Genomic DNA, 26368 nt, shown 5'->3' with positions numbered 1-26368 from the left:
TGACAAACACGAGTCACTAGCCCATTCGGATGGCTGAAAATCTAAAAAGATCCGAACATTATCTATTACAGTAATCACATGCACTTTTGTATAAAAAAAATGGAAAGATGTAGTAACAAAAAAAAAGACGATTGTGACTTATTACAGTGGATTTAAAAGTGTGCAGTCCGAGTGTTTGTTTTACGTGAAAGACTGACAATTTTCCCTTTTAAATCTTTCTTTTTTGAAATCTTGTTAAATTTCCCAAATGAAAACTCATCAAGGAACACGAAAAGTGAACTTGTCTATACACCTCAAGGTGTATCAAGGTGTTTTAGTGCGGTAATGCCTAAAAAAAGACTCCCGCTTTTATAATGCTTTGTAATCTAGGCAGAATACATCTTGTAGGCCTAAGCCTAATAACAAAGAAAATAAGTCACAACCTTGACCGTTTGAGAGTTATGAAGCTGTACCAATTGTCTTGACCTTAATCCTGTGCTTTGTAGCACATAACAACTTTATCCAGAAGAAAGAAGGCATTTTGGTGACCATAGAGAGATGTAATCTATGGGTGCATAATTTAGGCACCAGCAATCACAGTAGTTCCAAGGACTCCGCAGCTGACACCTCAAGTGTCATGCAATTGTCCTCCTTGCCCACCCAGTTAATGCCATTACAGTTCTCTTGGGGTAATGTTTTGGGAGAATTTTGTCTGTCCAGGGACGTGAAGGTGGTGAACTGGACCCTCTTCCTCTTACTAGTGGGTGAGTGTAAGGACTCACTTCTGATTGGTTTTTCTATAAGGGTTCCTACACACCCAGCACTAGAGTCAGTTGACACTGAAGACACCTGGCAGGAAGTCCTTCGAGTGAGAGTTCCGCAAGTTTCTGTACTTGGTCCAATGTCGATTACAGCAGTGTTGTGGGCTTCCTGCTGTAATGGGCTTTCAGTGACATTCATAACTAGCTCAGCATCAGTTCCCAGCCATACCCAGTCGTGTCGATGACCAGTGTGCTCGGAAACATGAGCGGGAGTCTGCTTATGCCGAAATTTAACTATGTATGACACACAGTTTACCATAAATACTATGATCGCCAAGCAGAAGACACCAAGTAAAGCGTACATCCCTATTTCCAAGTCTGTTAGAGGCCGGTTTGATAATGGCCCCTCAATACCATCATCATCATCTTCATAGGCATTGTTTTTTGCCTCTTGATTGGGTATTTCCACTTGTGGAGGGTAGTTATTGTAGTTCACTAAGTTCCCAGAAGCTTTTCCAGTGCTTAACATTGAGCCCTCAGGAACCTCATTACTATTCCAAGAAATTCCTGTGCCACCATTGCTACCTGCTTTACCCGTACTAAAGAAATCTCCACTGTTTAAAATATTCCCTGGTTTACTGAATCTGGCTGAATCGTCGTTAGCACGTCCCATTCCCACATCATTCGCAATGCTACCAGCGGTTGAGTGTCGTGCTGTCGACTTGGCTGTGGTGGTGATCTTCATCAAGGCACTTTTCTCTTTCTCAGACTCTGAACTGCTGCTTGGAACCTGTTCTGGCTGCTGCATCTTCTTCTTAGTGTCCAATCCTTCTCCTTCAGTACGACGTTCACCACTGATATCTGTCCCAGTGACACCAGCAAATGGTCCTTTGCTGCCTGAGCTGCTTCCAGTAGTGTTTGTAACACTGTTGATGCCATTATTATTGATGCTACTGTTTTCAGGACATCTACTGTTTGTCTGGAACTTCACTGTTAAGCTGCCACTGCCCACAGCTAAAGTGCTTTTGCGCTTGGATTTTTGACAGACCTCACAAATGGTCATCTCGGCTCTCACTAGTACTCCTTGGCCTTCACTTTCTGCCACAACACACATAGGCGAGTCCTGCACAGAGATCACGCCTTCATCCAGTGATGTCACAACCAGGCGGTAGTGAGTAGAGTCATAAATATCCAGAGGGGTGAGGGAGCCATCGCTAAATTGAAGCCAAGAGCTCAACACTGCTTCCTGAAACAAGGGAATATAGTGATTAATTATCTTGAACTATTTGAGTTTGTATATGTGTAGATTCTTCCACAATTTAGAGCACTTGCACACTAGAGAAAGCTCTGACTGATCTGCATTTGACAGATTGAAATGCATATGATGCTTTTTGAGGGTTTGGAAAGAGCAGTGTCTGTTTAAAATCAAATTCAAATTGATTCATCAAATTGAAATTAAAATAACACAGCAGGCGCCACTTCTTGGATCAGACTGTGCATTGCAGAGAAAGTTGAAATTCTCTCAACCTCTGGTCACATAATGGCGCATCACTTTAGAAAAAAACTTGTTTTTCCTCTAAATCCGTCACACCACCCCATTGAAATCAATGGATCCACAGTGTTCTCCAACACAAACTTGTTTGTATGCCCTCTAAGAAAATGTGTAAGATGCATATTGAGGGTCAGTTTAAAATTAAGCAGGAAAACAGGTTTCAACAGATTTCTGATAGCACAACTGGTCCCGCCTCTGTCACTTTCATTGATTAACTGATGCCTATGTCACAGTGCGTTACAGTGACTATGTTTACATGGACACTAGAAAGCGGCCAATTTCAAGAAAGCAGGATATTACGAGAAAACATAATAGGAAAACATGCACTGTTTAAGCGCTGTACTCTTTACTACCGTATACATGTGGCTCCATCAGTAAGCAGCCTATATCGTTTGTTATCCAGGTGTGTTCCAAGCATGTGCACTCTTCAAACACCCATCAGAATGGTGCTTACACATTTACATGACCACATTAAGCTGTGTTCTCAGAGAGAAACCTAGGTGTGTTAAACTGCTTTCTCTTAATCCCTTAAACGCCGTAAGGAAATCAGCGTTCTTGTTTACATGACGTTTCAGAATCCCTGGAATAAACTGTTTTCATAAGCGCATGTAAATTTGGTCATTAAATGTTAAAAATTTCTCAACTTTTGGTCCCATGACCCTCACATTATTATTAGACTTTGTGATTAATTCAATCACAGCGTTCTTAACTCTAGTAAACTCCAGTGTTTTGGCATCCAGTCGTGTTGAATATTTTGGGACTGATATATTATAAATATATGACACCTTGTGTGGTTGGATGATAAATGACCTGTTTAGGATAGTTGAGCACTTCCTGTGTGGTGGCAGTAGCGCTAATGACTCGGTTACTCCCTGTGCTCAGCTGCAGGCTGAGACTGAGGCCACTGACCAACTGCAGCCCCAGTTCAGTGATGGTCACTCTATCATCCAAAACCCTCACTGTCTTTTCTGCCAGAACAGCATCTGACAGAGGGGAAAGCACCTGAAAAAAGGGAGACACCTGGTAAACAAGGATTCCCTTCATGTGATCCACTATGTTTATCTTGGTGTGAGGCCAAAACTCTTCCCATTTAATTTGACCTTTATTGATGTGGTGCCCACATCTTGTCCTGAAAGCACCCTGCCTGCCTGCAGACGGGCAATGTTAGTGTCATCCACCTTCAGGAAGTACCGCACAAGCTTGGTTACATCCACCTGCCAGTCAGAGCCCAGGAAAAAGTCCCGTTGCTCCCGAGGGTCTGACTGCTCTGCAACAAAGTGGGTGAGGACTCGAACCAGAGCATGCTGGAACTGCAGCATACAGCCCCTGCCCTTGCGGTCTTCCTCGCTGTTCCGTCCTGGTTTGCTGTTAGGGGCATAATCAAAATACAAAGGTATTAAACATAGCTTCCAAAAATAATGCAAAAACCCTCATATAAACATAAGAGCATCACACTAACCCAACACTAACTTGATAGAATCATAGTTTGATTTAATGAGGGGATGTTTATGTCACATGTAATCTATTATGCAATGGTATTAAACCTACTAGGAGTCATTTCATGACCAAGCACAATCTTATTCATAATTTCTGTTCACTATTCATAATCTGCCTGATCCAGTCTGAAAATAGACTGACAATTTGTACACATTTTTATCCATATATGATGTTCCTGCTCTAACCATTTATGATCATGGTAATGCAAAAAAAAAGATATATATTTTCCTCCAGATCAATTGGATCAATAGGGCCAGTGCCACAGGCTGACAGGTCTTCAATGGCCCAAACACCCAAGTGTAAAATTGATATACGTAGATAGACAAACAGCACTCGAATCTGTGGTAGTGACTGTTATCACAATATGTTCACTGTTCCTGGCACCTCCTTACCATTAACAGTGCCTTCTGAACACCTTGTTGCAGATTTGAGTATTTCACAATCTGCTCAGTTACTGGGATTTTCACGCACAACCATTTCTAGGGTTTACAAAGAATGGTGTGAAAAGGGAAAAACATCCAGTATGCGGCAGTCCTGTGGGCGAAAATGCCTTGTTGATGCTAGAGGTCAGAGGAGAATGGGCCGACTGATTCAAGCTGATAGAAGAGCAACTTTGACTGAAATAACCACTCGTTACAACCGAGGTATGCAGCAAAGCATTTGTGATGCCACAACACGCACAACCTTGAGGCGGATGGGCTACAACAGCAGAAGACCCCACCGGGTACCCATCCTCTGATGGCTACTTCCAGCAGGATAATGCACCATGTCACAAAGCTCGAATCATTTCAAATTGGTTTCTTGAACATGACAATGAGTTCACTGTATTAAAATGGCCCCCACAATCACCAGATCTCAACCCAATAGAGCATCTTTGGGATGTGGTGGAACGGGAGCTTTGTGCCCTGGATGTGCATCCCACAAATCTCCATCAACTGCAAGATGCTATCCTATCAATATGGGCCAACATTTCTAAAGAATGCTTTCAGCACCTTGTTGAATCAATGCCACGTAGAATTAAGGCAGTTCTGAAGGCGAAAGGGGGTCAAACACAGTATTAGTATGGTGTTCCTAATAATCCTTTAGGTGAGTGTACATCAGCACTGCACTTTATTACTCTTACACTGGACTGTCATAAATTATATTCTCTTTACAATACAATCTACTGTATATTTTTTATACACTGTATATACTTTTTTTATTGTATGTGTATTCTATATTATGTGTATTCTATATTGTGTGTATTGTTTACTGTACATTGTATATTATTATTGTGTTGTGTAATTATGTGTACATTTAATATGTAAATTGTGTTGTGTAAATCTGATGTTTATTGTAATTGGTATATGTCTCGTCACTGTCATGACTGTCATGTTTATCGTAATTGGTGTATGTCTCATCAATGTCATGACTGCTATGTTGCTCGGAAGTGCACACAAGACTTTCACCCACTGCTGCACTTGTGCATATGGTTGTGTGACAATAAAGTGATTTGATTTTGATTTGAGACTGCAACGATGCTGTCCTGAACTGTGTGAGTGTTACTGAACTGAACTGAACAGCGTAGTTAGTTTCTCCAGCCAGAACATGAGACAGCTGGCTCTTCTTTCATGTGTGTGCGGACATGAAGTAATGATGCATGTCATAAACCAGCGATTTTGCGACAAATTGAACAAGACCGTTAATAATTATAATAATTTTTATAGGCTTACAGTAGTGATTTATGGGTAAGGTAAGGACATTGTTTTGAAAACTGTTTGTTGATGTACTCAATAATAATGGTAATTGGTTCATTTTTAACAAAATTTTAAAATACTTTTTAAAAAAAGTCTTACATAATGCAGCTTTAAATCTTTAATTTCGTAGTTTAATTAGCAAGTGTTAAACAATTAAACCGATAATATGGTTTTCAAAACATGGTATCTGTAGAAAAACCAGCCTACTTGGATCAGTTCTTTGTGTGCATCTTATAACATTCAGCACAAGTGAATCTTTCACATACTTTATTTTTCCCTATTCATCAAACTGGAAGTAGCAATTCTGACTTATTTCAGTGTACAAACTCCTTTATACCCACACATAACAACAGTGACCTAGTTTACAAAACGTTTCTAAACACCCCAATAAGACAGCAGGCATATGCATGAATAAATTGGGATTTTGGGTCATGTACACACCTTTATCAGAATATCCATTTTTAAAAAATATTAATTTATTTCTGTGCATAGTCAAACAAAAGTAATTCTTTAAATAAAGCAATAGAAATTGCTAGTGAAGAGATTTTTTCCATAATATTTGCATAATATACAGACTAACAAAAGCCTTGTGAACTACATCTATAATTTGCTACTCTCGCATGAACAACTGTTAAATACATGAATGAAAATTCATGATTTTATTGAATGACTCTGCATAAATACAAAGATCAAGCATCCCCAGTATTCCCATAATAGGATAATAGGAAAAGAATGTGCATGCGTTAGATTATTCGGAATATGCTGATTACATATATACTGGAATATTCCTGTAGTCTTTTTGAGAATAAAAACATAACCAGAATATAGACATTAATCTGAAAACGATTTGCATGTAAACATGGTGAATGTTTAATATACCTTTTGGTGGACATAATGGGAATCCTCCAGCTCTTGATTTGACTTAGTTCTGTATCAGACAACTCGATGTCCAATGGAAGACGAGGAAACCACACCTTCATCTCCAGCTGGGCGCTCAGGTAACTGTAGGTGAAGTTCACCAGCATCCGCAATCTTCCCTGGGTTTCTTTTCCATTTACATAGACAAAGTTGCATCTGTCAGATACCTGAGGACAACAAAAAAAAAAAATTCTCAACACGAAGCAAGCAGGCTGTTCACTCTGGTGTTTCCATGTTTTAGTTGATTTGTATGGAATTTTGACAGAGTATTTGTTTGCGCTTAGCCCCAGTACAAACTTACTATGAAACTTACTGAAATTTACTATGTAAAAAATTATTTTACATAAAATCCAATTAATCTCTTTTGATCAGTATGAAACTACATGACGGAAGCTACAGCACTTGGTGGGTCTGAGTATCATTTGTTATTTATTTAAAAGTGAAATTAATACTATTAATCATTATGATAAATTATATCCATTATAATATGTGAGACAAACAATAAAATGGACTACTGCCAGGTTTGGTTTTTATGAAAGGGTATTTGAGCACTACAGATAGGGCTGTGGAGGTCCAGAAGACAAAAAAGTTAGGGAAACACTGATCTACTGTACCATTTGTGCATTTCCATGCTGACCTGACTGTACATGAAGGTCGTATAGCAAGTACGGGTAATGAACCTAAACACTAATCTTTTGTTCGAAACCATAATCTTACACAAATGTTCAAATTTACACTGAGCAAAGAATGGTGGTAAACTACACATTAAATCAGACTAGTGTTTTTTCCTTGCTCACTTTCGAAATATAACGCATGGCTTTGGTAGTCTCAAAGACACTTAAAAGTTCAGCATAGGCATATCAAATGCATAAAGTGAAAAAATTAAATCAAATGGATAATTTATGATGCAATTAAATTTCAATAAGATTTAAGAAGGCAGATTGTAACGTTAGAAAGGAAGTCATGAGAGCTGGATCTAGTTGCAGCGAAAGAGTATTTAATAGAGTAAACAAAGTTCAGATTAACAGGGTAATCACAGGAACAAAAGAAACATCCACGATGGGAGAAACATAGGAACAGAGAAAACATCTACAACAGGACTGGGTCAATGAACAGGAGGTCAATACATATAACTACATTCAACAACTGACAATACTGAACAGAAATCAGGGCCTTAAATACACAAAGACTAATGAGAACATTAAACACAGGTGACGAACAATGAGGGACAGCTGGCAGTGATAAGAGCAGGGAATTATGGGAAGTGTAGTCCAGGATCAGATGACAGGGGAGAAACACAGGGCAGACAACAGTGAATCGTGACACGATATCCTGGTGTGGAATAGCAAGTAAGCCCAACATAAACATGTTAGAGAGTTAGTTTCTGTATGTAAAGTCTCTACATCTTGATATGAACTATGTGACTATTTAATGCTTGACTGGCAGCTGAACGCATGCTCACAAACATAGTTCACATGGATGGTAAATATCTTGTTTATGAGTGCATAAGATGTCATAATCCATAATATTTATGGTCTTTATCCTATTAGCAATGAAAAGCAGATGAAATATGTTTCCACTTGTAAGATCATGGGTTCACAGCAGTCAAAAGCATATATTTTTTATTGTGATTTTCTATATATATTATAAAATGTAATAGAAAGCATATGTATGTATATATTAAGATTTATCCTTCGATAAAGCCCATCATATAAAATGTAATAGAAAGCATATGCATGTATACATTAAGGTTTATCCTTTGATGAATCCCATCAGCCTGTCCTCTACAGGACATTAAAGTCAATAGATTAAAGTTTGGTCCAGTTATTTTTAGAGGGTCTGATATTTTCTGATTCTCTGAACTGTTATAAATACTCTATACCGCTAAAAGTATGTGGGCATTCCAATATTACACCCATATGTACTTGTTGAGCATTTAATCTCAAAACCTGGCTATGGGGATTTGATTTAGTTCAGACACAAAGGCATCGGTGAGGTCAATCACCGTTGAGGCCTGTGATGCATTCAAAGGCCGCAGTCTGCATTCAAATTTATCCCAAAGTTCTTGGGGTTCAGACGGCTTTGTGCAGGCCAGTCAAGTTTTCAACACCAGACTAGGGCTGGGCGATAGGATATCGATGATGTCTTACAGTGATCACAATGCCGACTGCGACACTCAATTGACACACGATGATCAGGAAATGGCAAAACCATGGATTTGTACTTTTGTAGTTGTACTTTTTCATATTGTAACCAATAAAATATATGATGCTCAATTAAAAACATACACATCATATTCTGAAATGCATAACATAAGATCATGTTTTCGTATTTCATATCACTTCTCACATGTACTCTGTTGTGAAACGTAATTTGGAGTCCAGACAGAGTCGTCGGGGATTCTTCAATAGTAAAATGTCTTGTAATGTGTTCAATGTGTTCGTGTAATTTGAAAACGTCTTTGAAAGTCGTGTAGTGTGTAGGAGCCATAACCGGACCTCCGCCATCTTGCTCTTGAGAGTCGTCAGACGAGTGTGACCATAAATGCTTTTTAACCTGTTGATACGCACCCCCTTTTTGAGCCAAAACCATGAAAATTACATACTTGAACTTAAATGGTTGTATTTACTGAACCCTGAGTATGGACACAGTTGTGGTATCTTTTGAAAGATGACTGTGGGCTTTATTTCCCAAGTTTCAGAATTAATATATGTTGTTATTTTTTTTAAAGTTAGAGAAGCTGAAGTTTATAGTAATGGAAATATTTAGTGCTGAACATGTTTTTATAATCTAAAAAACAATAATAAAAGTGCCAAGACAACCCAGAAATACAATGTTCTCAAAGCCACAAGTCTAAAGATGTTACGTTTCAAATTTGAAGATGATCTAACAACAAATGAGGTTCCTGCATGCTTTTTTCTCTGTAAAATCGCTAGGCGGTGTACAGAGTAAAATTAAGGCTCCGCCTTTCAAGGCGACACAAAATCTGACTGCACTGCTTGACTATTATGAATAAAACTAAGCCGCATTTTTAAAAATAGACTTTGGAGACAGGCTCGTTTTGTTTACGAGACTCTAATATATAAGATAATATACAGTTTTACAATATAAGTGCTGCTCAGATTGCATAGTTTGTTGAAGAACGACGACGAAGGGTAATTCTTTCAGGCGAGATCTCATGTAAACAATGGAGAATATATCAATATTTCTCAGATTTATCACTTTTATGGACAAAAAGTGCTATTGGATGTTTTTCAATGAACGCTTGCCATGGACAATTGACCCAAGTGTGGCGAACTGGATTCATCTGGCGATCGTGTTTTGATATTGCATGTTTTCATTTGTACTCCTGGCACAATTAACTAAATTGCCTTTTCTGGAGCATTACTATTGTGAAACAGAGATCGGATATTAATGTTGAACCCTTAGACCTTTGAAAAGATGTATAATTTGTTAACATTCATTAGATGGTAAATTGTATATTAAACATAAGCGGGGTGATGTCACCACCACATGCGGGTAATTGCGTATCAACAGGTTAATGTACCCACAGGCCAATGATTTAGAATTCTTTGACATCCTACACTCCCAGCATAGTTTAACAATCAAAACTAAATGAGTTCTCACTGAGTAATGTTGATTGAAAGGATAACTGTAGTAAAGTGTAACTGAGAACGCCACTAGGCTGCTTCCACTCACGTAACTCCATCAAACCGTTTTCTTAAGTGCATGCCCAAGTGCAAAAATAATATACTCAAGCACACTTTATTCTTGGGTGCTTCAGTATACAAAAGTATATTACTGGCAGACTATAAATTGTAGAAGGATATGAGCACCTAACCAGTGTACTTTCTTAAAGTACACTACATTTGAACTTATATACTTCTTCTAATTGCATTTGTAAAAGCTGCACTTCTTTAACATTTAATTTGTAATGATCGAAGTTTCTCTGTGTGCATTTGAAGAAAGCATGAAATAAGTGCAATTGCATGGTACTTTCAATTACTACACAGATATGTGTGGAGCGGAGGGGGGATACCCAATCGGCCTGATGGGGCGCGCGAGGGATAAAGGTGGCTGGTGACGACAGTTCGAGAGAGAGAGAATTACGGGCATGTCCGTCGTGTGTGTGTGTGTGTGTTTATGTTTGTGCTTTTGTTTTGAGTTTAATTAAATTATTATTTATATTGACAAGCCGGTTCTCGCCTCCTCCTTGCCCATCTTAACCCCCTTACAATATGTTAATGTATTTGTAGTATACTTATCACAAAATAAATGTATTTTAAAAACAATTTGGTATATTACTTTTTCTCTAGGTTGTAAATGTGGTCAGTACCTGGTTTCTAAAAGTTGGACTGAATTGTATTGTTTCAAAGATGGTATAAGCACACATGCAAGCATCAAGTGAAAGAGAGGTAAACAAACCTATGACGCCGGGTTCACATATCCTCCGTGAGCAGGGCGGTCGTGTTGTACGTTTGCATTTGCCGCTTCTCTTTCGTGAGAAACTGGAGCACCTCTGTACAGAACTTATATATACTGTAGATAGATGTACAGATTGGAAGATGCACAGACCACTAAGAGTGGTCACAATAATTTATTACAAGGCACCTTAGCTATACTTAACAGACTTGATTCTGATTGGTCAATCGTGGCATTCTGCTGTCTAATATCTCTAAAGAGTGTCCACTAACAATGGACAATTACAAATTATGGAGAACTGTGAGCTGGGTGGCTCTTTTGTGCAAGTACTATAGATTGTGTGTCCACATCAATCGTCCAGAAGTAAGTTCTTCATCGAATTCAGTACATACTTTGAAAGTATGGGAATTTGGACGCAACCCTGTCTGGCTTTATTTTGTGGGAATGAACATGGATGACTGTACACCATGTTTGTTGCTAATGTATAATCTTGTTTAACTATGAATGGGTTTTTTCTCTTTGAGGAAATCAAAATAACTGCATTTCTATGTAATTCTAAGAAATTAGACCAGAAAATGTTGTTGTCCTTGAAAGTTGAAGTTCTTTTAAGTCTCTCGTCTTGGCTGCAGTCACAGTATGGTGCTGAGCTGTCCTTTCAGATTAAGTCCTCACCAAAGAGGACATCTCTCTTGAGTGAGGTTGGTGTATGGCTTAATGACTTTTATACAGACCTTCCTGTCCTGTTTCGGTTGCTTAACCTCTTAACCAGCACCCCTATTTTTGAGAATTTTCGGAAAATGACATACCCAAATACAAATGTCTGTAACTCCTAAACCATATGCTCCACATTCATAACTCTGATATTTTTTTAAACTAGACACTTGAAACTTTGTTACCCAAGAGTCATATTAATTCAAAAGTAGCATAGGAACAGAGTAAAACAAGGTCAAATTTACATGAAAGTGACTCACGATTTCTATGAATGAACTTCATTTAGGGAAAAATGTATCAGACTTTTATGTTAAAGGCCTGAAAACACCATAAAGATAAAACTGAATGTCTGACCATGTTCTGATTCAAATTTGAAGATGATACTCCCAAAAATGTAGTTTCTGTAAGCTTTTATTCAGGGAAAGTCTAGGCGTCCTTTCCAAAAGGCCATTTGGAGACTGTAATCTCATATCTTGCTAGTCTTCTCCACTGTAATTTTATAATCAAAACCATCTTCACCTGACTTCTTGTAATCCTTTCCTTCCATTTTTGTTATATTATATGCATCATAAATATAATGTGTGTGTGATATAAATATTATGTCTTTATGTATAATATACAGCTATCACCTAGCTACTCGTGTAGCCTCGTGTCTTTGCTAGTCATTTTATAATCAAAAACATGATATGAACAGAAAAACTGCCAATACTTCATAAACATAAAAACTCAAGACGATGTGTTTCAACTTAGCGATCTAATACGGGATCGAGTCCATGGAGAAACATCTCGTGTTACCAGCTTCAGCCCGGCCCTAATGACCGCAGGTTCTGACCCGTGTGCAAAGTTTCAAGAGTTTTTGAGCATGTTAAGAGCCCCAAAAGTGCCCCATAAGTCGTAAAAAAAAAAAAATAATAATAATAATAATAATAATAATAATAATAATAATAATGCGCTGTGCGTAAAATGACTAAGAGCGCACGAGTGGACGCGACTTGTATTAGACCTATGTATTAGACAGATCTTCTGAGGTAAACTAAGCAAACTGTCAATCACTTCATTCGTGTTTTAGTTGGTTAATACTCCCATCCATCAAAATTTTGCTGACAAGACATTGGGTGGCTTTTATCCAGTCAAAAACCGAGGTGCGAGAGTGACAGGTCCCGCAGCCTGTTGTTGCGCTCCTTCATATTTTGGTCATTACAGAGCCTCTGATTGAAGGAGAGAAACAGGGAATGGCTCATTTTATCAGAAACAGTCCAAACTACGGGGAGAGATGGTTTTGAACATTGGAATACAAATTAGAATCGATATTTCATTGAAAGTGAACATGATGGATTACTCTAACTGGAAGCTCATGAAAACTGAGGAGGATATTTAGTTTTTTCCCTATTTTTTTGTTGTTTTGGATTAAAAAGTGGGATGCATTTTGAAGAGTAGACCCTTACATTGAAATGTATGCTGGTGTTTCTTGGATTCGTCCGAACTGATCTGAACCATAGGAGATGAAAGATAAGTATTGCCGTTCATTTTGTTCATATTTACAGGGTCGGTCTGTCAGCATTTTATTGAACCCTTTCCTCTCTGGTGTATTGATTGCAAAAACAAGTTCAGAACGTGATTCTTGAGTGTTTTAGCTTTCAAATGATGCATAGTTTATGATAGTTGATTGAATATTTGTTATAAAACAAAGGTAATAAAATTATAAACACCCCCCCCAGGGCCCGCCGGCGCCCCCCTGTTCTTTGGAGACCTTTGATTGTCTCTGGCAATGACAAGCATACAAGGACACTGCATTCCATCTCAAACATGCACATAAAATAAGAGTTTGACATTATCTAGATGTGAATTTGATTCTAATTCCAGTAGATAATAAAGAAATATTCTGGTTAAAATACAGTTTAAAGGATTATTTCACCCCCCAAAAGTATTCTCAAACAAAGAATAGACAGTTGACAGTTATGCAATTTACAATTGAAGTCTATAGGGAAAAAGATGGGCCATCTCATAGACATCCATTGTAATTGCATTTCTATCAACACTATCTGTCTTTTGTTTGTTTTCAACCTGAAATATTCTGATTCAGTACAAAATCTAAATTGACATATATGGTAATTTCTCAATGCATGTTTGTGAGCTTTTTGTGAACGATTCATTGGTGCATGTTATTTCAAAGAAAAATCTTTGTAATTTTAAATCAAGCCGTAATAACTTGCTTTTCCTCTGAAAAGACTTTCCTTTTCTGCTGGAATCACTTATTCGATAAGCCAAATAGCTTTGTAGGCATTGTTTCAGCATTCCGGCCTGGCTCCACTCTGTTATGCTACAGCAAATTCTCATGTGTTTCAACACAAATCTTTTTACTTTGCTTTTTAATTTAAGTGCAATAGCAATTTCTAAATTTGTTGGCCGGCTATGTCCCTAAAGACAGTTACAGGTATCATATAGAAAAGTGAAGTTGAACATGTTTACTCACTCATTGAACTAATTCAAATGCTTTGCTTTTTGAGCACACACTGTACCTTGAGAACATCTTCATCTGTGGAGCTGCAGTCCGTAAGGTCAGAGACATCTGTCACAGAACCATCCTGTTCCACAGCTACGGTTCTTATGCCTACTGTAACCCTCTTACCGGTCAGCACAGCAGTGTTCAACAGCTCTGTATCCTGAACAGGGAAAACAGATCAAAGTGAGAGGTTGGTCCTTAAAACTGTTAAAAATAATTAAGCAGCCCCAGAAAAGTCAGGGATTTGCACGTTATAAAAGCACTGTTCAATCTACTAATCTGATTCATTTAAATACCCCTAAATACCATTAAAACATAAACAATTTGAGTTATGCTGCTTTTAGTCTATTAGCTTGGATATAACTAAAGCATATTGACCATTTTGTATTTATAAAACTGATGAGTCCTTTGATATGTCCCCCTTTGTGTTGAAATACAGTACAGTACGTCAAGCTATTTCATGGGGTCTTTAAAGTCACAATCACTTTTTTAGCATCTGTGGCTTTAGATCATTTTATAGATAAAAATAGCACACTACAGGACACAAGAGTGAATTTAAGGGTGGAACAAACTGTCGATCATTTGACATAATCTGGGACAGAGACACATTACAGTGCATGACAACTAGGCTGATACAACTTTATGTAATCACAAGTACATTTTGATGAGAACAAATGAAGAGTAAAAAAAGGATTATTCTATGGGACAAAATCTAATGTCCCAATACTGTCTACAATGAAACTTGATGTTCCAGTCTAATGGGGCAAACCACTGAAGTTTCTGACAGATAGAAAATGTCAGCTGACATACAGTAAATGAAACAGGATTAGAGGATTGAAGTTCACTTAATTCTTCTTTACGGAACGCAATATTAAAATTTCAACTTAGCCTTACAATAAACAAAAGAAGTAATTTACCATTACCATAAGGTGAATCACACAGCTGTGTTTTGTTCACTGGTAAAAATTGCTAGAATCATTTATATCTAACCGCCATTGGTGTATGAGCGTGTGTGTGAATGGGTGATTGGGACACAGTGTAAAGCGCTTTGGTAACCTCTAAGGTTTAAAAAAAAAAAGCACTATATAAGTGCAGACCATTTACCATTTACTGTATATTTTAATATATATTTCAAATATCAGCAGGAAACCGATGGAGTGCGTACTCCAGGTAGGGAATGAGGTTTTGCCCCAAGTGAAGGAGTTCAAGTACCTCGGGGTCTTGTTCACGAGTGAGGGACAATGGAGCGGAGGTTGGCCGGAGAATCGGGGCAGCAGGGGCGTGTTGCACTCGCTCTATCGCACCGTTGTCACGAAAAGAGAGCTGAGCCGAAGGCAAAGCTCTCGATCTACCGGTCAATTTTCGTTCCTACCCTCACCTATGGTCATGAAGGTTGGGTCATGACCGAAAGAACTAGGTCAGCGAGTACAAGCGGCGAAATGGGCTTCCTCAGAAGGGTGGCGGGCTTCTCCCTTAGAGATAGGGTGAGGAGCTCAGTCATCCGTGAGGAGCTCGGAGTAGAGCCGCTGCTCCTTTGCGTTGAAAGGAGTCAGTTGAGGTGGTTTGGCCGCCTCCCTAGGGAGGTGTTTCAGGCACGTCCAGCTGGGAGGAGGCCTCGGGGAAGACCCAGGACTAGGTGGAGAGATTACATCTCCACACTGGCCTGGGAACGCCTCGGGGTCGCCCAGTCAGAGCTGGTTAATGTGGCTCGGGATAGGGAAGTTTGGGGCCCCCTGCTGGAGCAGCTGCCCCCGCGACCCGACTTCGGATAAGCGGTTGAAGATGGATGGATGGATGGATGGATGGATGTATATTTTAAAGTATGACTCTGTACCACTCATATTGTTATATTGTGGGGAGTCAGGAGAAGGCAGACGGGAGATGCGGATCCAAACGCAGTTTTTATTGAAACAACACAAAGAAACAAAACACAGGAACAAATCAAAATCCACGATGGGAAAAAAGGCTAACTAAATACTGAAGGATACGGAGGGCGGAGAACAACAGGGTAACCTCGGACGGACAGACAGATGACAGGGTAACCACGAGCGAGCAGACAGACTGACTGGGAACACGAACAGAGAGAGTGAAACCAGACATACGCGGAGACATGGAACGTCAGCGAACAACAAAGGGAAGGGGAGAAAGCGGGGTTTAAATAAACAGACAAGGTAATGACAAAATGACAGACAGGTGCGGACAATAACACCGTGATCAGGGCTGGGAGTGTGATCCGGGAATTGTGGGAAGTGCAGTTTCACACACGGACAGTGAGACTCAGGGCGGACAACAGGGAAAACGTGACAAGGAACGGGATCGGTGATGGGTGAAACGGAAAACACGGAGCAGACAACAAGGAAACGTGACATAAACGTGACTAGTGAAACAGAGAACACAGGGCAGACAACAGGGGAACGTAACACATATCCTGTAGATTTATTAAAGTAATACAAAAATATTGTCCATTAGCTTGTGCCAAGAATATGCTAGTATACTCGTAAAAGTTCAAAATAAAACTAAAATATTCTCTTTCTCTTTTAGGAAAAAGGACATTTTTTTGTGCACTAAAGTGCTCTCTAGAATGCTCCCATAATATCGACTTGCAATAGCAAATAGCGAATCATGGTTTTGCTGGGCTGTGCTGTAAAATGAATGGCTATTAGATATTTTAAAAGGGCAAGCCCTTCAATATGTCCCACCACCAACTGTCTGTTTTGATAGTAAATACGTTAACAGAGCAAAGAAAATTGTGCTTGTTTTATGGAGTGTTTAATTATCAATTAATTAATTATTGAGAAAGCCCAACTCACAGTCCTATTTGCTATTGCTTGATTCTCAAAGCTCTCAAAACCCTCCAAAAACAGATCTCTTAAACTTATGAAGAGTTTTGTAGTCTTTTGGACATTCACTGTCCTGTGCTGTTGTTCAGATTTCTATGATGGCATCAAGCTCTATATTAGAGCTGATACAGAACATTTGATTTATCGTGTCCAAATCTGCTCATGTTTGGACAGATCCCAAAGGCTAACACTATCAGTCTAGCAGATGAATCTTGTCGCGTTTACGATGCAGTTATTATCCCAAGCCCCTGGCACCCAACTGGAAAAGCCATAAGAGAGCTCTGTTGAACAGTTTTCTATGTCTTTTGATAGATACAGTGACAGTTGATCAGTGGCTGAACTAACAGGTATTAATTGAAATAATTTGAAGTTACCAAAATAACCAACAGTACTGTAAGGAAACAAGATGCTCTGTCTCTTGGTACAGGCCAGACTCAAACCTGCCTCTACAGGAGCAATACAGCACAATTCAAATATGCAAGCATGTGTGCCTACCACTGCACCATTGCTCCAGTTAGTTTATATGGAGTACAATCATATAACCATTGACATCTTCATGGCTCTAACATCATTGAATCGCTTTCAGAGTTTAATGACAGTCAGTTACTGTTTGCGGACACCATAGAAATAAATAGGTAATGGTGTAAAATAAACTACACTTGTGTAATTGTATTGTGAAATTTTTTCATATTAAACAAAATGAATGTCATACCAAACATGCTTAAGATTAATGAACGGCAGGTAATTTATTATGTGACAAGTTTTTTTTTGCACAAAAGCAGTTCATTCAGTTACGCATGTGAAGCATCTCCTCCATTGACTTCCATTCAAACAGAACAGCCTCTTGTATCCATATCAGGATTCCGCTGCATTATGCATTTTCTTTCAATAGCACTGAAGGCTCCCCCGGAAAGAAGGGCCCTTACAAGCCCTCATGTCTCTGACCACTGTTTTGGTGTCCCTGAAAACCTTTACAAAACTTCTGGCATCACACCAAACCCTCAAGACCCTAAAGACAAAACTGTACTTTCACAGTTCTTTTCTTTAAAAAAATAAAAAAGGAGATTTTCAACATCTTTAAAGAATGACTTACCATAACTAGAGGAGCCAGGGCTACAAAGTCCCTCTGAGTGGTGTAGATCCTCATGTTGCCCTCTGATGCCCCCATCATTTTGACATCATCAGGAATCATCAATTCCCACTTTATCACCTGAATCTCTGATTGACTGCTAACGTCCTCTACTTCAAAATCCATCTGCAGAATGGCTTGGAGTTTGTTTAATCTGAAAGAGAATGTGCCATTAAAAATCTTTCAATAATCTCTAACCAAAAACATATATTAAACATCTTTGCTTTATCATGTGAAACCAAACACATTGCTAAAAAAAAAAGAATCATACAAAAGGTTAAAAAACTCCAACTATACAAAACATTATTAACACAATGTGGTTGTCTCAAACCATGTTGTCCCTGTTGCATGTGGACTTTGGCTAAAACCTATCAAGTGATGAATTTGCACAAACAACAAAAGTTATGCAATGTGTTTTCTCTTCCCCTTTAAAAGTTGATAAGCCTATTTATTTTGCTGCCCTAACTATCCATTATTATGTGGTTACTTGCATTTTATTATTTGCCTTGTGTATTGTTTGTCCCTGACTCTGTCCCTCCAGTTGAAAAACCACTATTGTCACACCTACAGCTTCATTTCAAAGCTGCTATGCTTTCATTCAAACTAATTAAAATGGGTACTTTTATGTCAGTTGAGGCAACAGAACAGCAGTTCTATGCCTTTTACTAGAAGGGGTTACCCACAGCCATTTCAGTGCACACTGCCCTTAGACCAGCCTTTTAAAATGCAGTCAAATATTCCAATGCCCACAGCAGGTTAAAAGATCCACAGCTCATTGGACCACACTTTCAGAAATCAGCAAGCCATTTTAACCTCTTAGCAGTGCAATCCGACAATGTGCATAATACTTTCATTAAGATATGGGATCACCCCTAATCTGATGCATCTGTCTCAAATTGTTAAGCTTTATAATGCACAGCTTTCAAGCTCTGGGGATGAGCCAAACCACTCTTTTGAATGGCATATATGTCTATTCCTGTGCATGGATATTTTTGTACAGCCAAAAGTGCAATTATTTTAAAAAGATGTTGTAACGTAGTTCAGTGGAAAGGAGGAGGTGAGAACCGGTTGGACAATATAAATAATATTATAATTATAAAATTTAAAAAAAAAGACAAAAACACACACATGATGGACATGTCCTTAAACGATCTCTCTCTCGTCGTACCACTGTCTGCCATCGGCCTTTATCCCTCTCGGAGGCTTAATTAGCCTGATAAGGGACAGGGTGTGTATAATCCCAACCTGGCCCCGCCCTCCGCCCTGCCACAGATGTATTATGATTTTACTTCTGAAGCAACATGCTCTTTAAAGTCCTTGTACAAATCAACTAGTTATATTTGGGTTAATATCAAACAACTTACAGAAAAACTAAAAATATTAATTCTGTAAATTTTGTTACCAATCTCTTTATCTCAAACAAACAGAATTATCTATTGTTTACTGGCTGCAAATCTTTTTGTTAGTCCTTAGATGGATTGCATGAATCTATGCACCATATATAAAAACAATACACAGTGTAAAAGGACACTATCCAGATTTGGCTGGACGGTCCCTCTGGTCTCCTCGTGTGGGTGTTTTTGTGATGCACCACGCACAGTATCAAAACAAACAAACAAACAATGACCGATGGGTACAACTCTTTGCCTCAGTGGCAATATTTGAAAGAGAGATTTAGGTTATCCAGAAATCAGAAAATCACTTTCACCAATCATCTGCTTTAAACTCTTAAAGTGGAATACTACATAAACATCAGAATATGATGCAAACATTAGGATACTGTTGTGGGGCTAGAGCAAATTATGAGTTAGTTTTTAGATGGATCAATATTTTAATCTGGCATTACATTTCTAAGTATACATACAGTATATAGTCCAACAAACATTCCCAATCCCCATCACTGAGGAAGGAAAATTGGTGCAAAATTTAGACAATGCTAAAATCCTTATGTCATGAAATAGAAAATAAAGAGGAGTTAATGAGCAACAGATCACAGTTCTTGCATTACTCATAATATTAAGGGAGTACTGTGGCACATTTAGTTTCAATATCTGTAACTCAGTGGTTTTTTACAACTCACATATACTATTGTATACACTTATATTAATATTCCCATATTTGTGCGCTTTAAATTAAAGCCATTAAGAAATATACAGTTATTCATAAACAGTGTAAATTAATGTCAGTTACACAATGGGTATTATTTTTACAACTGACCCCACTAGCATGCTTTTTATCTTATAATGAATTTATTAATAAATATAGTGTTAGAACTACAATTAAAAGTTATGATGAAGTATGTAAAGCTATACCCACAGGTTTGTTAAGAATAATTCAAAGTAGTTTATCTGATCCTGTATCTAGGCCTGTTGTTTCTCTGCCTTCCTTGAAAATGTGTAATTTTGAACTAGTTGATAATATGTGTAGTAACAAACTTATATATAAAGTGTTTAAATATATTATCACTGGGGATTTTTTGTGTTATTTTCTAGGAGATTCAGTAAGAGATAAATCTTTCACCTTTTATCTTGCATACCCTGTTGCACCAAAGGTTAAGGAAACTCATTACAAAATCCTATTTAGGATTTACCCTGTAGGTGATTTTTTTACAGAAAAGATTTAATTTCGAGGTGGATCCTTGTGTTTTCTGTTCTTTCTTCCCTGAAACACTTAATCACCTTTTATTTCAATGTGAATTTACTTCACAATTTTGGCTTGACATTTATAACTGGTTATCAGTAAAAATTGAGACAATTCCTCCTATTGTTCTACAAGATATCCTTTTTTATAAAAAAAGTTTGAATCCCCAAATTTCTGACCTGGTTAATATGGTATGGTTGCTGGGTAAATATCATATTCATACATGTAAATGGAAAAAAAGCAAGCCCTCCTTTAATTTATTTTTATGTGATTTTGTGAAATCATTCCAGAGCTTCAAATATTTAAAAAAAGAAAAAAGAAAGATTGACTCTTTATGTTTTGCTATGTCAAAGTATTTGTTGTCTTAGTACATCCTTGTTTTGTGTTTTTATATATGTATGTATGTATGTTTATGTATGTATGTGTATGCATATGTATATGAATCTATATCTATCCTATTCGGTCTTGAATCTTGCTCCTTGTCCTTGTTCCTTTAAGTTTGTTCTGGTGTCTTACATTGTTGAATGCTCCCTGTTTTGTTTTGTGATGTATAATTGCAATAATAATAATAATAATAATAATAATAACAAAAAAAACATTAAAAAAAACATACTGTAACAGACAGTGTGAATGTGTTTCACAATTGTGGCTTGTATGGATTCATATACACAGATTTGACTGAAAATGTAATGCTGTCAACTTTTCTTATTAGCTATATGTGTGACGCAAGATATTGAGATTATGCTGTACTCAAAATAATAAAGAAACATTGCTAATTATTTTGAGTGAAGCAACAATAATCTGAAGTTTAGTAAACCCAGCCTAATGTTTTTAAAATTCCATGGAACACCACGTGATGCAGAATGTGACTGAATTTTAAGCAAGCATATTTGGGGCTGGCTGTCATTTTGGATGAGGACAGCTCATGATGGACAACACAATGTTTTTGCCAAAAAGTTCAAAGGTAAATTACTTTAAACTTGGTGTGAAATCAGTAGAGTTTTTGTTGTTGTTGTTGTTGCTATCAGTTTTCTGTGTATTCAAGTTTCTATTCCCTATAGAAACTTAATAGAAATGCTATTGTTAATTACGTTACGTTTCGAAATCTACAATATATTAAACGTTTTTTCTGCATGAGGCTAATTAGATGTGTATATTTTTACAGTCAAACAAACACAAATGAGCCCGTGCATTTTTTCACAAGCAGATACTCTTCGTCTTCAACCACTTTTTAGGGCCTTCACCTACAACTACTCACTCGCATCACAGAAACTCCGCAAACAACAGGTCATTTCAGTAAATTAATTGCATTTCTACACCAATTTAAAATGTTTAAACTTCAAATTGTACATCTTGAAAACTTGAAAAACATTTTCTTAGTGTTAGTTTATATTCAGCTTCATCAATTGCATCTAGTTTTAATGCTAAATGTTATCTCTGAGTTTCACTGTTGTGGTTGCCGCTTGCCTTAAATGACATTGAGGTTGTCAATGACAATTCATATTCTGTATGTGGCACTTACACCATACTTTTCACATGAGAAAATATTATACTTTCTCATTGTCGGATTGATCTCAGATTTTTCACTGGAGAGACGTCACATGCGGCAGAAACTCAGCAGGCAACAGGAAACTCCAACAAGTAAATCTCTTTTCTACAGGTTTTAATACAAATGTCTCATTGAACCCTTCGTTTTAAAGGGAAACCATCTTACATTAGTTGTGTGTTGGTTTGTGTTCACTTTTCAGCTTAATCAAATGGTTTTAGTAGTTCACCCAAAAAATACTATTTCTCTTGTCATTTGGCCTTCTCACCCCTTATGCCTTCTCAAACTAATATGACTTTTTGTCTTCTGTGGAACACAAACCAAAATTTCCACTCTAGTCATATGGATTACATTGATGCTGCCTTTATGGATCTTGAAAGTTTTTAACCTCACTGACTTCCATTATATGGACAAACACACATCAATTATCCATAAAAAATCTTTGTTTGTGTTCCCCTGAAGAAAGTCAAATGAGTTGGACATGGAGTAAGTCTGCATAAATGATGACAGAATCATAATTTTTGGTTTGCCTCAAGGAGACACCCTGATATCAACATGTGTAAGTTTTGTAAAAAAGAGTCACGTTATAAGTGTAATACTGTTGCAATATGTAGCAGGGTTTGCAGCGAATGAAAATTGTCTCATCATGAATCTTAAATGTAAACTTAGCCATACATTTTGCTTATCATGTCAGATACAATTATACAATTTTTTATTTTTTTTGGCAGGTCTACAACTGAAAGAAGAGTCATCAGAGGTTTTCAAGGCAAAAACAAAACAACAAAAAAAAGGTAGGAAACACATTTGGATGACATGATTCATATTTATATAGCACCATTTTAACACAACCTCTGACATTCATATAAATGTATGCATTTTGTATAGATTGAATAGATGTGTGCTTCAAATTCAAATTCTCTCATCATTCATTCACACTCATGCAATCCCAGATGTACGACTTTCTTTCTTCTGCTGAACACAAATTAATTTTTTATTTATAAGGTAGAATTAAAGATATGAACAGTAGATAACAGCTAGCGGTTGTGTTATTGTTTATTGATTTGTGTCACGTTTAAGATGATGTCACGGCAGTAGAGGCGGCACAACTATGACGATCAGCCTATAATCCCACCCCACGTTGAGGCGGCACTAAACTGCAGTGGAAATGCAAGCTCTGAAAAGTAAAGCGAGTGGAGTCGAGACGAGCCGAGCCGAGCCGAGCCGAACCGTAACGTGCAGTGGAAAAATGCCATAATAGCACTTATAATTGAGCTAAATGAGCTTAAAATGCATAGTTGGGAAAACAAAAAACTCTTAGGGTTAAAAAAACCTTAAATGTATTAGTTGGCGTGGCACAGTATTTTAAGTAAACATTTTTGAATGGAAGCTCATTAATTTGGCCATAGCCAGCTATGTATGTTTAGGTAACATTGCTTAAAATTCCTATTGGAATTTGCTTAAAAAATGGGATAGAAAAATGATGCACTATATTTTTAAGCAAATCAAGTTTAACTGTGATCCAAGAATTTGTGGGACTGTTCTTATTAAGGAACAAAGGTGACACTCCAAGAAGGAAAGACACCACAACCTTTATGCACAGGTTTCTTTGTCTCCACTACAGCCACAACATCAACCAAAAATAGTGGGTGACTTCAGGTCAGGCTTTCACTAATAGGATTCTGGCACACGCACACCCTTGTTTGACCCTTACACCTTTAAGCCCAGACCTGACACACGTATAACAAAAACTACACATACATGCACAACTCAAAACAAATGAACACATGAACGTATGAGTTCAATGAGGTTTTAGTTAGCCATTCTAAAACAGCTACTGTAGTTCTGACTCTAAATTGCGATTGAATGGTATTTATGTCTAATCAGAGGCAGCATATACCGCTAAAGAAATCACAGCCCAATCATCTGATTAAAAGTATTAAATTAAATTCACCCTAACAGACACACTCACCTTTTCCTATTTGCACTTGACTTTCTCTGACAGATTACTCCAACACTTCCATCCGGGCCCGTGTCCAGTGTGATGTCCCACAGTAATGTGTTGCTAGGTGTGGCAGTGCGGAAGGACACACCCTTTTTTACCATGGCCCTATTTGGAGTAAAAAAGAAAAGACAAGAAATGAATATCTTGATTTGATTTCATCAAAATGCCACTTGCATACATTATAGAGTAGATTAAAGAGTACCTCTTTCTTTAAAAAAAAAAAAAAGTTTACCATTAAAACACACTTTTTGTTCATAAAAATTAACCAACAGTCAAAACTGTATTTTTGTTTGGTTGTGTTTCCCTAGGATCAGGCATGGCCCAGCAAGCTGCTCAGCTTAGTTTACTGGATTAACTGGAGCTGGGGTTAAACTAGAAACACGAGAGGTAACTCACACTATCCTTTAGATGATGTTGTGACAAACACATCTGAGCTTGAGCTGTATTTTCCTGCAGCCCTCCGACTGCTCTGATGCAGTCCACAAGAGATTTTCGAAATAGAACAGAATTAGGCCCGCGGTTGGTGGTTGGTAGGTTAGTGACGTCTGTGCTGTGACAGGAGATGATGGAGGTGGGTTGTTTGGACAGTGAAGATGACTCTTCAGTCATGGATAGTGAGGAATAGTCCCAGATTTTTCAAGCATCACATAAGAGTAAAAAAGGTGACTCTGAATTGGACGATAACGTAAAAAAAGATGGAGGAATCAATAAATCCATGAGGACGGAGGATGAGTACAAAGTTATGATAACTTATGTAGGACATAAACAATCCGATGAAATTGACCAAGTAAATAAAGCAGTGGGAAACATTAAATCAGTAAGATATTTAACCAACAATCTTGTTTTGCTTTTTTGTATGGATAAAAACAACAAGTTGTGGCATTAAAGCTAAAGGAACTGGGGGGAGAAGTGTGTAAAATGCCATGCTCCTGGTGAAAATAACAGCATTAAAGGAGTGATTACTGGTGTACTGGTGTCTTTGGGAGATGATGTACTAAAAGTACAGATAATGAGTGAAATAATAGCAGATGTAAGACAACTATTATCAATTATAAATGGGGAAAAAAGGAAGCACTACAGTGATGGCGATTAATAGTAAGACTCTGCCAGAACGTGTCAAAATAGGATATGTGAGCTCTTTTTATAAAACTTGCACTGAGATGCTTTAACTGCCAAAGACTAGGTCATTGCAGAGGTGTGCAAGGGGAGAAAAAGATGCTGTAAATGTGGTAGCGATCTCGAGAATGGTTGGTGTGGAGAAGGTGTTGGCCCAAGTGTTGTAATTGTGGTGGGCCTCATAGTGCCGCCTTTCTAGGGTGCAGGGCCCAAAAACAAGTAATGGATGCAATGAAATAAAAATCAGTACACAATATATCGTATGCCAAAGCAGTGAGACAAATTCAGTGTGAGCAAGGACACAGCATGTAAAATAGATTAACCCAAGCTTACACACAGGAAGAGTCTGGGAAGTGAGTGAGTAGTCACAAGTGTAATATTGTTGCAGAAATGCTTGTGGTCAGTAAAGTTAACTTTATTGCATTTATTGCAGAAGTTATTAACTGCTCAGCTCAAACAAACAAAAGGACAGAAAAACTAAAGATCATAACTTTATGATCACCTGCCACTTGAGTGTAACCGAAATATCAGTTGAGAAAATTCAGGCACATCTATGGACATCTGAGTGTGCCATACCTTCTCAGGGAGCCTTAGATGCTGCTTTTGGATTATTTGAACTTAGAGTACTAGTTCGGGTTGGGCATACTGCGCCAGGGAAAGATAAAATATGCTATGTTATGCTCAAGTATGTGGATGATTTAGTGCTTAAAACAGTCCTAGAACTAATTAATAAGGTTTGGATAGAGGGTAGACTGCCAAGGGCATGGAGGCATGCCATTATAATTCCCTTTGCCAAGCCAGGAAAATAGTCTTTGGTAGTGGGGAATTATAGACCTATTGCCCTCAAATCTAACCTCTGCAAATTAATGGAAAAAATGATTGTAAATCATATTATGTGTTAGAAAGTAGAGGTGTTTCAGCATCATATCAATATGGTTTTCGTAAAGGTCAGTCCATGCTGGATGCACTAGTAAAATTGGAAACAGAGATTAAAAACACTATTGCAATGAAAGAGG

At 37.8% G+C, this 26368-nt stretch overlaps 1 protein-coding gene across 1 annotated transcript in view; it reads right to left on the bottom strand.

The window, feature by feature from the left end:
* Positions 1-569: 569 nt before the first annotated feature.
* Positions 570-26368, bottom strand: part of LOC127631278 (transmembrane protein 132C-like) — a 53978-nt gene continuing 28179 nt past the window's right edge. Inside the window, exons 3-9 of the mRNA XM_052109350.1 lie at positions 24204-24341; positions 18013-18202; positions 14096-14239; positions 6403-6610; positions 3393-3652; positions 3103-3294; positions 570-1986 (exon numbers count right to left, since the gene is read on the bottom strand). Of these exons, the coding sequence (XP_051965310.1) occupies positions 574-1986; positions 3103-3294; positions 3393-3652; positions 6403-6610; positions 14096-14239; positions 18013-18202; positions 24204-24341 (2545 nt within the window). The 3' untranslated portion in view covers positions 570-573. The remainder of the gene's footprint in view (positions 1987-3102; positions 3295-3392; positions 3653-6402; positions 6611-14095; positions 14240-18012; positions 18203-24203; positions 24342-26368) is intronic.

The sequence above is a fragment of the Xyrauchen texanus genome, chromosome 37, assembly GCF_025860055.1.
Source record: "Xyrauchen texanus isolate HMW12.3.18 chromosome 37, RBS_HiC_50CHRs, whole genome shotgun sequence".
NCBI lineage: Eukaryota > Metazoa > Chordata > Actinopteri > Cypriniformes > Catostomidae > Xyrauchen > Xyrauchen texanus.
The sequence above is the reverse complement of the archived record's forward strand: the minus strand, read 5'-3'. Positions and strand labels throughout refer to the sequence as shown.